General features: G+C 43.3%; 1 protein-coding gene and 1 long non-coding RNA gene across 2 annotated transcripts in view; one reads left to right on the top strand and one right to left on the bottom strand.

Moving 5' to 3' along the window:
- LOC120361654 (uncharacterized) overlaps nucleotides 1–12843 on the top strand; it is a 64286-nt gene extending 51443 nt beyond the window's left edge. Inside the window, exons 2-3 of the long non-coding RNA XR_012513050.1 lie at nucleotides 11156–11248; nucleotides 12104–12843. This is a non-coding gene — a long non-coding RNA (uncharacterized LOC120361654). The remainder of the gene's footprint in view (nucleotides 1–11155; nucleotides 11249–12103) is intronic.
- Nucleotides 1–13422, bottom strand: part of PARD6G (par-6 family cell polarity regulator gamma) — an 87834-nt gene that overhangs the window by 42572 nt on the left and 31840 nt on the right. The window contains exon 2 of the mRNA XM_039463643.2: nucleotides 2336–2558. Within this exon, the coding sequence (XP_039319577.1) occupies nucleotides 2336–2558 (223 nt within the window). The remainder of the gene's footprint in view (nucleotides 1–2335; nucleotides 2559–13422) is intronic.

Genomic DNA, 13422 nt, shown 5'->3' with positions numbered 1-13422 from the left:
GTTTCTCTATTAAGCCCTGACAACAACAGCAGAGGGCAGGTGCTGCCACTCGTAGTACAGAGGAGGACATTAGAGCTCTACGGGGCAAGGCGTGTGTTTGTGTCACAGAGCCAGGGAGAAGGTGGGGTCTGAGTTCGGGTCTCCCTAGCTCCACACAGCAACATGACAGAGAAAGACAGGGGCTGCTGGCGACATGCTCATGCTAAAACCACGAGAGACTCAGAAACCCTAAGCCAGCTAGTTAAACTGAGCTACTACTCTGAGGGCAGAGGAAGAAGGAAAAATAAATGATGAAGACAGAACACAGGGCTCCAGCCAGCAAGCTGGAAGAGGCAGAGCTGTCTGAGCTGCTGCTGGATGTTAAAGCATTCCCACTGGCAACACACAAGCCCGCTTTCCGGTCCCACCCCAGCTTTGGTGCATCCCACATGGAGGATGCCAAGACTCCTGGGGCCAGCCTCCAAAGGGCAGAGTGCCTCTGCCAGTCTTCACCCCAGCTCCAGTCAGTGGGACAAAATGAGCAATGAGCCACAAAGCCTGTGTGCACATCTGCAGTTTATACCACATTTTCTTTACACCATTGCTCAGCCTACACATGTAAGCAAATGCCATGACCTGGATGGCAGGGGCACAGCCAGGAACACACCCCACCCTACGCTCCTGGTCTGGTGGAGACGGACGGCAAACCAGCCCTGGGAACAATGGACAGGGCACAGAGGAAGCCAAGTAAGAAGACAGAGGATGGGGGGAGGGGAACACGAGCGCCTCAGATCAGGCAGCTGAAACCAGGCCTTCCTGAGAAGGCAGCCTGTGAACAGATACAGACGCCCAGGCACTGTGAAGGGGTGGAGAGTTCCAGGTCGGGGGGCAGGGGGGCACTCCATTCCAGGACCAGCCAAGCAGCAGGTGGCCACTGCAGAGGGCAGCATGCGGAGGACTGAGGTGCGGCATGCTCGAGGCTATGTACAGCCATGCAGAGAAAGCGAGGGTGCTTGTCCCCCAGCAACCCTGAGGGACTGATGAGGAAGCTGAAGCTCAGTCCACCCCCCAGGCCACTGTGAGGAAGTGACAGCTGTGTTGACTTCTCAGCGCCATCAGCAGGATACCCAGGCCCAGCGAGAACTGCAGATGCAGACTGTTCTGATCTTGTGCCAGAGAATCTGCCTCAAGTGAGGTCAACGAGTCTCCTGCCGTTCCCTTCATCACCACAAATGGGAATAACAGCCATAGCTAATATTTACAGAGCAGGGCTGAGGAGCTGGTGGCACGCTACTCAGCATCACCCTGGTAGTAACTGGATGGGGGCTAAGATCAGTACCCTCGTTCTGCAAAACAGGACACTGGGGTGAAGGAGGCGGGGGGGCCTCGTCTGAGAACTCGCCCAGCCCACTGCCTGCCTAGCACCCTGCTGCTGCTTCCTCTAGTCTCAGCTCAGGCTTTCCTCTGGGAAACCTCTCCTAGCTGTCCCAAAGATTCTGGCAGCATATCCACAAGGGCAGATAGGGCACACTGCAACGTCACTTTGCAAGTATCGCCACTTGCTGCCTGGCTCCATGAGGTGGTCAGTGTTCACTACGTCCACTGCAGGGCCGCCCAAAGAAGGAGAGACGGTCAGTTATAAAAATGCCATTTTCCCAGTATCAAGCCTCACCTGTAGGTGTTTCTTTCCTTCAGCATATCGTTTTGAAACAACAAGGTTTTCTGAAGTTTGGAGATGAAAAAAATATCTAAATGTAGTTCAGAGACGTGAGTAGTATGAGGTCCCACAATAAGTCAGCAGCAGGGTACCCCTTCCCTTTCAGGCATTACCCTATGTTAGTAATTTATTTTAACATAAAATGATATTATTATTTATAGCAAAACTGGGGCTCAGAGCTAAAAGCCAGTCAAAGTTATTATCTAAACTAACACTTTCCCTGCTCCTAAAGAGATGATGGAAAGCATGCACCAGTAATCCCAAGTTTCATTCTGAGGCCACTGACTCAAGCTTCCTTATCACTGAGTTATCTCGCTTCTAGTTAAACTGGAAATATCAATATTATTCTTTCTTCAGTATTTAAAAGTTAGAATTCAACACCATTTAAGGTAGAAAATGCAGTTTAAGTATTTTAAGTCTAATAAATTAATATTGATCAAACAAATTTTTATTTCTTTAATCTCCTACTACAGGTTAGAAAATAGAATCACATGGTTCTGTAACGACAAAAAAATATTTTAAAATTCAGAAAGCTCAGTTCTCACAGAGCTCACAGGGACTAAATAAGAAATATTTTAAAACTGTATTTTAAAAATGATTGCTCAACAAGACCAGCCAGCCATTCAACCACGTCAGTACCTCGTTTCTGGATGAAGACCCTGAGCAGGGGATTTGCACTAGAAACCGCCTTGCAGAAGTTGTCATCGTTGTTGATGGGCAGCAGGTCTCCGTGCACATCTGCATAGCCAATAGTTACGTCACTGTTGGAGATATGGTGGGTGTGCACAACCAGCTTGTAGAAATCTTCAAACTTCCCAGGCTTATGACGGTCCAGAGAGAACCTTCGGAATTCCGCCCCAAACTACAATGCAAGAGACAGGGTTGGGGGGGATGGGCATTAATAAACACCAGAGAAAAAGCCAGAAATAAGGTGTGGTTAGTATACTTTACAAACAAGTATTTATAGTCCATATTTTCTTCAATCATCCACTGACAGACGCTTAAGTTGATTTCATCTTTGTTATGAATAGTGCTAGAATGAAGACATAAGTGCAGGTATCCTTTTAATACGATTTCTCTTCCTTTGGGTAGAAACACAATAGTAAGACTGCTGGATCCACTGGTAACTCTATTTTCAGTTCTCTGAGACATTTCATACTGTTTGCTATAGAGACTGATGAATTTAAAATGTTGTATTAAAAGAACAAAAATACGATCTCGGCTCGCCGCAACCTCCGCCTCCTGGGTTCAGGCAATGCTCCTGCCTCAGCCTCCTGAGTGGCTGGGACTACGGGCACGCGCCACCATGCCCAGCTAATTTTTTGTATTTTTAGTAGAGACGGGGTTTCACCATGTTGACCAGGATGGTCTCGATCTCTTGACCTCGTGATCCACCCGCCTCGGCCTCCCAAGGTGCTGGGATTCCAGGCTTGAGCCACCGCGCCCGGCCCAATATTCACATTTCAAACAGCCAACTTATATTGAAGTCTACTATATAACACTGCTAACTTGAAAATTTAAATTATCACAAAATGATTTGTCATAAAAGCATGTATATTTTACAAGTTTCAGCTTTGTCACACTTTCTATTCAATTTTTAAAAACAATTTCTGGCCCAGTCAAATGCATTTGCCAAATTTAGTATTTAATGATTTGGATTCAATTCCAAAATAATTTACATTCAAATTCTTGTTATATGTACTTTTGACATAACTGGATTTGAAAACTAAGAAAAAACGAAAGTGGGCCGGTCACGGTGTCTGACGCCTGTGGTCCCAGCACTTTGGGAGGCCAAAGCGGGCAGATCCACTGAAGTCGAGACCAGCCTGACAAACATAAATGAAACCCCGTATCTATAAAAATCCAAAATTGGCTGGGCATGGTGGTGCATGCCTGTGATCTCGGCTGCTCAGGAGGCTGAGGCAGGAGAAACGCCTGGATCTGGGAGACGGAGGTTTCGGTGGGCCAAGATCTGCACTGCACTCCAGCCTGGGAAACAGGATCGAAACACCATCTCAAAAAAGAAAAGAAAAAAACTGAAGTATAATTTTAAAGGTTCAAGGGACTTAAGCTTAGTGGCACAAACGCTGTAGTAAAATAGAGCCTCATCTTTTTATCAATAATATTTTAATAGTTTTATGTCTGAGCACTAATGCATCAATAACAGAACTTTGGATATGTTAGGGAATATTTAAATGGACAAAGTAGAAAGTGATCACGGAAGTCTAATAAGTGATGGATACAGCAACCTAATACTTTTCAAAACCATTCAGGGTATGTTTGACAAACAAGAAGGTTACATAGGAGCTGTATGATTAATGTAAAGTGTTCTCTCTCTAACTTTAGTCTTTATTCTCAACCTTACAAATATCACATACTCACATACACAGAATAAGAAAAATTAAGGCGGGTGTTGAACAGTTAGAACACATGGTGGACACAGGGAGGGGAGCATCACACACTGCAGTCAGTTGGGACTAGGGGAGGGACAGCGGGGGTGGGTAGGGTGGGGAGGGATAACGTGGGGAGAAATACCAGAAACTGGTGACTGGTGGGGGTGGTGGTGGTGAGGAAGGCAGCAAACCACCTTGCCATGTGTGTACCTATGTAACAATCCTGCACGATCTGCGCGTGTACCCCAGAACCTAAATAAAACAAAATCTGAAAAAAAAAAAAAAAAAAAAAAAAAAGAACAAAAATATAAAAGGACAAGCATTTATTAATTCTCCACGAGGCCCAGGGGAGATAGTGGCAAACAGCTCTGTTCTCACAGAGCTCATTAGTCACAGTCTCACAGTGACTAAATAAGAAATTATAATACAGGAAGAGGGACCCTAAAAAATTAAAAGCAGTAGTGACTCAGGCAGCAACTCTCTCATCCATACTGACCCAACCCAGGACAGCCTTCTCATCCATAACTGAGGGACAGCCCAGTCATCCACACAGATGAATATCCTGAGGACAGGATAGGACAGGCTGTGTAGCTCATGTTGTAGGAAAAAGCAACATCAAAATTAATGTAAATTTTTTGGGTGGCATGAAAAAAGAACCCTTCCTTAGCAAGGTCCCTTGCCTCATCTGAGGTTGCTGAGAGGGCATCTGCACAGGTCTGCTCAGGGCTTAACTCAGAGGCAAGAGGAGGACGCAAGGCCAGATGAAACCTCGGGACACTTTCCCAAAGGCAAAAGACCATCTTACGGGTCTTAATTTTAAGCTAGGAAGTGTCTATACTTGATTTGCATTTTAGTAAGACCAAATGGTTACATTTCAAAAGGATCAGAAGTAGAGGTAAAATTGCAATAAACCTGGTAAAAATCATGCAAGTCCAAGGGAGACAGGATGATGGTCTGGTCTCTTTCCTGAAGGCGGCACGTATTCTCCCCTCCAGAGCTGTCATTAGGTGGTCCAGGTTCAGGAAATGTCTAGGGACTAACCTGTTTCCCAGCAGACTCTGGCCCTGGCTGTGAGCTGCCAGCAGAGCTCCAGGATGCCCTTCAAGAGAGGACCCAGGGGAACACGAGGTTAGGGTCATGCCCAAGGGTTCTAGCTCCTGTCATTCCTCATTTGGCAATTAGGGACCTGTATTCATCAGGTGGCACATATTCTGTGCTCTTTAGTGTAGTTGAAAACAATTATATTGGTTCCAAAATATATAAAAATTAAGTGTCTAATGTTTATGGAAAACTAGTCATTATATCATCTAGACATTGTATCAATGAGTCAGGTAAAAGCATCTAAAATCATACGTTTATGTCAGGATCACCTGGAGGCCCCTAGAGTTCTGGGTTTGGTTGTGCTCGGGTATAGCCCAAGAATCTGCATTTTTAACAAGGTCCTAGAACAGGCGTCCCCAAACTATGGCCCACGCCGCATGCGGCCCCCTGAGGCCATTTATCTGCCCCCACCCCTTGCACTTGAGGAAGGGGCACCTCTTTCATTGGTGGTCAGTGAGAGGAGCACAGTATGTGGCGGCCCTCCAACGGTCTGAGGGACAGTGAACTGGCCCCCTGTGTAAAAGGTTTGGGGACGCCTGTCCTAGAAAGAGCTGATGCTACTGGTCTGGGGACCACACAAAGAGAACCACTGGTTTTATGGAATCAGCCGCTAGACCTTAACCTCTACAGATTCTTTGTGAAACTGAATTGCCTGAGAACAAATCTCCTTTCCTACCTCCCTTTCAAAATGCACTTCCCCCAGGTTACCAAAAGCAAAACAAACCTCTTACTCATCATGCATTGCCCTCAGCAATTAAAAAAAATATCCAGGGCTCACAACAATGGGACAATTAAAAATACTGGCTTGGGGCAGGCGAGGTGGCTCACACCTATAATTCCAGCACTTTGGGAGGCTGAGGCAGGCGGATTACTTGAGGTCAGTTCATGACCAACCTGGCCAACATGCTGAAACTCCATCTCTACTAAAAATATAAAAAAATGAGCCGGGTGTGGTGGTGCACACCTGTAATTCCAGCATCTCAGGAGTATGAGGCAGGAGGATCGCTTGAACCTGGGAGGTGGAGGTTGCAGTGAGCTAAGATGGCATCACTGTACTCCAGCCTGGACAACAGTGAGACTCAGTCTCAAAAAAAAAAAAAAAAAAAACAAACCACTGGTTTGGGAAAAGCCACTTTAAATGACTAATCAAAACCCCTGTAATGTGCTGTCTACATACTCAGTAAGGGAAACAGTGTGACCCCAGAACCTGACATCTGGACAGTTACATGCTCTAAACACAGCTGCACCCTAGAAAAGGCAGAGGGAACGGCTCTCCTCTATCTCCTGCTATTGTCAGAAGTGTAGAGCAGAGCAAACCGCTGAAATCCCTTTCCATTATTCAAAGGGAAGCATTACATTTCTGCTCAGTGTTCACCCAAGGATGCTGCTGGCATGGCATGTGAGCAATGCATATTATTTCCCACACAGGGGCTCCAAAACTTCTACGACAGACACATAAAGCCTACAGCATAAGTTTTATGTGGTATCTTTCAGATCGGTTTCCAATAAAATCACAAAGCATTTATTTCACTAACATTAATCCTCGTCTTTCCCGTCTCATACAGCTCATATATACTGACATGGTTTGCATCTGTGTCCCCACCCAGAGCTCATGTTGAATTGCAATCCCTAGTGTTGGAGGAGGGGCCTGGTGGAAGGTGACTGGATCATGAGGGTGGAGTTCCTATGAACGGTTAAACACCATCTCCTGGTGCTGTTCCGGTGATGGTGAGTGAGTGATCACGAGATCTAGTTGTTTTTTAAGTGTCTAGCACCTTCCCCGTCTTTTAGTCCTGCTCCTGCCATGTAAGATGCCTACTCCCATTTTGCCTTCTGCCATGACTAAAAGCTTCCTGAGGACTTCTCAGGAGCAGACTGCCACTATGTTTCCTGTGCAGCCTGTGGAACCATGAGCCAATTAAGTCTCTTTTTGATATAAATTACCCAGTCTCAGGCATGTCTTTATAGCAATGTGAGAAAGGAGTAATACAGAAAATTGGTACAAGGAGTCGGGTGGAAGCAACTCTGGAATTGGGTAACAGGCAGAGGTTGGAAGAGTGTGGAGGGCTCAGAAGACAGCAAGATGAGGGGAAAATCTGGAACTCCCTAGAGATTGTTGAATGATTGTGACCAAAATGCTGACAGTGATATGAATAATGAAGTCTAGGCCGAGGAGGTATCAGATGAAAATGAGGAACTTACTGGGAGCTAGAATAAAGGTCACTGTGATGGTTAATACTGAGTGTCAACTTGATTGGATTGAGGGATACAAAGTATTAATCCTGGGTATGTCTGTGTGGGCACTGCCTAAAGAGATTAACATTCAGTAGGCTGGAGAAGGCAGATCCACCCTTAATCTGGCAGACACAATCTAATCAGCTTCCAGCGTATATAAACTAGGCAGAAAAACTTGAAAAAGAGAGACAGGCCTAGCCTCCCAGCCTACATCTTTCTCCTGTGCTGGATGCTTCCTGCCGTAGAACATCATACTCCAAGTTTTGGGACTTGGACTGGTTATCCTTGCTCCTCAGCTTGCGGACAGCCTATTATTGGACCTTGTGATCATATAAGTTAATACTTAATAAACTCATACACACACACATGCACACGCGTGCGTGCGCGCACACACACACACACAGCCCCTATTAGTTCTGTTCTTCTAAGACAACCCTGACTAATACTAATATAGTCACTTTCGCTATGTTTTAACAAAGATCCTGGCTGCATTTTGTGGCCCTGCTCTAAAGGATCTGTGGAACTCTGAAGTTGAGAGTGATGATTTGGGGTATCTGGTGGAAGAAATTTCTAAATAGGAAAGCATTCAAGATGTGGCCTGGCTGTTTCTAACAACCTATGCAAAGAAATAACCTAAAACTGGAACTTAGGTGTAAAAGAGAAGCAGAGCATAAAAGCTCTGAAAATTTGCAGCCTGGCCACATGGTAGAAAAGAAAAGCCCACTTTCACGGAAGGAATTCAAGAATGCTGCAGAAATTTCCATAACTAAAAGGAAGGCAAATGCTGATAGCCAAGACCACAGGGAGAAGGTCTCCAAGGCATTTCAGAGACTGCCATGGCAGCCCCTCCCAACATAGGCCTGGAGGCCTACGAAGGCTGAATGTATTTGTTGGGCTGACCCAGGGACCCACTGTGCTGCGTAGCCTTGGGACATTGTTCCCTGGTTCTTGACATGTGGCTCAAAGTGGCCCAGGTACAGAGGGGCACTGCTTCAGAGGGCGCAGGCCATAAACCTTGTCAGCTTCCACATGGTGTTAAGCCTGTGGGTGTACAAAATGCAAGACTTGAGGCTTAGAAGCCTCTGTCTACATTTCAGAGAATGTATGCAAACACCTGGATGCCCAGGCAGAAGTCTGCTGCAGGGACAGAGCTCTCATGGAGACCTCTACTAAGGCAGTGCAAAGAGGAAATGTGGGGTTAGAGCTTCCCTCTCCCCGCCCCGACAAAGTCCCCACTGGGGCACTGTGCAGTGTGAGAAGGGGACCACATCCTCCAGATCCCAGAATGGTAGATCCACTGACAGTTTGCACCATATGCCTGAAAAAGCCACAGACACTGAACACCAGCTCTTGAGACCAACTGCAGGAGTTGAACCCTGCAAAGCCACAGGGGCAGAGTTTCCCAAGGCCTTGGGAGCCCACCCCTCAAACCTGTGTGCCCTGGATGTATGGCAAGGAATCAAAGGAGATTATTTTGGAGCTTTAAGATTTAATGACTGCCCTGCTGGGTTTTAAACTTGCATGCTGGAGATGATGTGGAGAAACAGGAACGATTTTACACTGTTGGTGGGAGTGCAACCATTGTGGAAGACAGTGTGGTGATTCCTCAAGGATCTAGAACTAGAAATACCATTTGACCCAGCAATCCCATTACTGGGTATATACCCAAAGGATTATAAATCGTTCTATTATAAAGACACATGCACACGTATGTTCAGTGCAGCACTGTTTACAGTTGCCCATCAAGGATAGACTTGATAAAGAAAATTTGGCACATATACGCCATGGAATACTCTGCAGCCCTAAAAAAGGATGAGTTCATGTCCTTTGCAGGGACGTGGATGAATCTGGAAACCATCATTCTCAGCAAACTGACACAACAACAGAAAATCAAAAACCACATGTTCTCACTCATAAGTGGGTGTTGAACCATGAGAACACATAGACACAGGGAGGCAAACATCACACACTGGGGTCTGTTGGAGGGTGGGGGGCTAAGGAAGCGATAGCAGTGGGTGGAGAGGTTGGGGATGGATAACATTAGGAAAAATACCTAATGTAGGTGAAGCAGGGATGGAGGCAGCAAATCACCATGGCATGTGTATACCTATGTAACAATACTGAAAGATCTGCACGTGTATCCCAAAACTTAAAAGTATAATAATAAAAAAGAATTTTAAGAACAAGTGTAAAGGGGATAATGTATTTTTAAGTTAGCATCTAATTTTCCTAAAGATAAATAGCTGCAGAGGATCTAATTTCTAGCATGTTGTAAAATTTTCACTTAAAAATAAACCTAAAAATACAGATGGCTTTTCAAAAAAACAAAACACTGCTCCTGGGTCCCTTTCACAAAGGACCTTACTAAGTGACTAGGAAATTCAATCAACTAGTTTGAAGTAAATGTTGATAATCTCATTTGTCTATTAGTAGATAATATTTTAACAGAGGCTTTCTATGTACTGACTCAAAGGAATGACTAATAACCTGTGTTTGGGAATGCGAGGTGGGGAGGTTTTGCCAGTCATATCACATAAACAGCTGCTTTGAAAATATCTCTACTTTCAGTGGTTTTAGGCAAGTTACTCATTGTAAGTTTATTAAAGTAAATGCTTTGTTTCTGGCCAGAGGTGTAAAATTGGCAGGGAGTATGCAATAATTATTTGTTTGTAATTATTTAATCGTTCCCTTTGTAGATAACCTATGTTGGTCCTATTAACAAAATAAATTTGGCCCATGAAAAAAATAAAAATAAAAATAAAACTTTGATCATATTATCTTTAAATGTTAAACAGTTGATGCTGACTGTTTTCAACAAATGCCCCGGAGACAGGGCTTTTCCCACTGAGCCTGACTCTGTGAGTAGGGCTTTTCCTGGAGCTGCCAGACAGGTCTGACAATGGAGTGTGGGCTTTGGGGGACTTCCAGATTGGTTCTGCTCCTTCCCAGGCTGTGAGGCTGCTGGATTTCACAGTTGAGGAGAAGTGGATAGGAAGTGAAAGCACTACATGTCTTGCTGCTCTTACTGAGATTTAGCTGCTTTTCTAGAATAAACACTCCTTGGATTGTTACAAGCCATTGATTAATTTCCACACTTCTCTAATAGTTGGTTTTGACAATTTTTCCCAGTATTCTTGCTTTAATGGATAAGCAGAGTTTTGTAGGTCCTATTCTTATTCTGGAAGTGCTTGGAGATTAACTCTTACAACAGCAGTTTCCTGTCATGCTTCTCAGGCTCTTAGCTGTTTTGGGTTCTCTATGGAACACTACTTTTATCACAAGTGGCTCCCAGGTATTATTCATTCAACAAACACTTCTCAGAGCTCTATCCCTTCTTCTGGAAGGGAAAGAGTCAAAATTGTGATGAGAAGTTAGAGAGAGTTGAGGGAATAGATAGATATGAGTAATAGAGAAAGGGATTGATATGATGATATAGGTGGATAGATGGAAATTCTATTTTATAGTATAATGACTGTTATTATCATTGAATACATTTTAAAGAGGATAAAAATGATCTGCATTTAGAAGCTTTTGATATACTTTGTATTTTTTGAGATGGGTCTTATACTGTCATCTGGGCTGGAGTGCAATGGTGCAATCTCAGCTCACTGCAGGCTGCACATCCCAGGTTCAAACAATCCTCCTCCTACCTCTGCCTCCTAAGCAGTTGGGACTACAGGCATGTGCCACCATGCCTTGCTAATTTTTTGTATTTTTTTTTTTTTTGTAGAGACATGGTTTCTCCATGTTACCCAAGCTGGTATCAAACTCCTGGACTCATATGATACACCCACCTTGGCCTCCCAAAGTGCTGAGATTACAGGTATGAACCACCACGCCTGGCCAGAAGCTGATACACTGTTGCTTATTGGTCTTGGTATTTTGTATTTGAAATAATTTTTAATAATTGTAAAAGATGAAATCTCCCCCCACCCCATTTTTTAATATTCTGTTGTAGGAATAATAGTAGGGTCAACTACAAAATATAGTAATTATAATCTAAATAATGAAGGAGGGTTCATATAGCTAGAAGCACTGAAGAATAAGGATTTGCACACCTGTGAATTTTCCAACAACAAATAATCTTATTCTTTAAAAATAAAGATGGGATTCATAGGCTTACGTACATTTCTTGCCATATACCTGGAATTACCCATTTTGCCTAGGAACCCTGAGTCCTTTTAAGAGGCTATGATACAGCTCATAGTCAGGGTACTGGTGAGGGAAAGGTGGTCTTTTTTTCTTTTTCTTTCTTTCTTTGAGATAAGAGTTTCACTCTGCTGCCCAAGCTGGAGTGCAGTGGTGCAATCTTGGCTCATTGCAATCTCCACCTCCCATGTTCAAGCAATTCTCCTGGCACAGCCTCCCAAGTAGCTGGGACTACAAGCACATGCCATCACATCTGCCTAATTTTTTATTTATTTATTTATTTTTATTTTTAGTAGAGACAGGGTTTCACTAAGTTGACCAGACTGGTCTCAGACTCCTGACCTTAAGTGATCTGCCTGCCTTGTCCTCCCAAAGTGCTAAGACTACCGGCATGAGCCACCATGCCTAGCCAAGGTGGACTTTTGGATGTAGTTATCTATTAACTTGCTAGTAACCTAGGCCAGGCACAGAAGTGCAGTCTTTTTTTGGTAAATTTGATTTTTTTTTTTTTTTTTTTTTTTTTTTTCAGAAACAAAGTCTTGCTATGTTACCCAAACTGACCTAGAACTCTGGGGTTCAAGTGATCCTCCTGCCTCAGCCTCCAAGTAGCTGGGACTACAGGTGTATACCACCATGCCTGGCTTAAGTATTGACCTTTCATTGAAATTGGTTACTGGTTTGGAGTAAGGAGGTGACTTCCCAGGACATGATGGCTCCCGTTAAGGCATTTTACGTGCGCAATAGTAGGTGAATGAACAAAGTCCAGCAGATATTGAAGCAGCTGCCCTGTTGTAAGCCCTGCTATATGAACAAACACCCACATGAAAAACAATGAAAATATTAGGGAGTGGCAAGTCCCTTGCTAACCTTTAATGATGGTTTAGGCATTTCACAGTGATCCCTACATTCTAATGTGTAGTGTTCTTCGAATGCCATATGCCCACTAAAAAAATTTTGGAAAACTACTACTATAAAAGAGGATGATATATTTTTAAGTTGGCACCTGATTTTTTGTAGTGAATATAATAGTTGCAAAGGATATAATTTACAGCATGCTGTAAATATTTCATATAAAAATAAAGCTTTTAGTGCATGAGCTTCTAAATATAGCAAATGAAATCTAAATGCTGTGATTTTATACTAACATCATGCATTTTAAAATAGGATAAACAGGGTCTTTTTTTTTTTTTTTTTTGCCACTTTCCTGACTATGAAGAGCTCTTTTCTAACCAGAAATTTTACATGGCTTCTTTTTCTCTTTGATTTCTTCTTCCCATATACATATTTCTGTTGCAGAGAAAAGTTACAGGGTAATCAAACATAACTCTGTAACTTTTCTCTGCAACAGAAATATGTATATAAATGGAAGTTCAAACATTTTTCTCTTGTGGCCATGAAGCTCTATTTGTTAAAAATATTTTAAAGTTGTTTACCAGCAAAGGGTTCTAGTTTTCAAGATGAAAAGCAGTTTAGAGATTGTGTGCATAGCAATCTGAATGTACACTCCTGAACTGTACACTTAAAAATGGCTCAGATGGTAAATTTTATGTGTTTTACCACAATTATAAATGAAATAGATTTTTATAGTAAAAAAAATTTCTAGATTGAGTTATGAAAATCATGATCAAATGGTGATTCAAACATAGTTGTGTGACTTGATAAATAATCATTAGCCACCCAAGGTAAACATTAAAAAGAGTCTTTCATTTACTGTTAAGTATTTATTGCTAAATGAGGTAGGCTGGCACCAATTGTTTTGTTATTTTTGTTGTTGGGTGTCAACACTGTGAAACTTCATTTGCACAGTCAGGTAGATGAGATTGAAGGCCCCTAAGCACAGCTCAGTTC

This window comes from Saimiri boliviensis, chromosome 13, assembly GCF_048565385.1.
Source record: "Saimiri boliviensis isolate mSaiBol1 chromosome 13, mSaiBol1.pri, whole genome shotgun sequence".
NCBI lineage: Eukaryota > Metazoa > Chordata > Mammalia > Primates > Cebidae > Saimiri > Saimiri boliviensis.
Note: the sequence above shows the minus strand (reverse complement) of the source record. Positions and strands in the feature narration are given on the sequence as shown.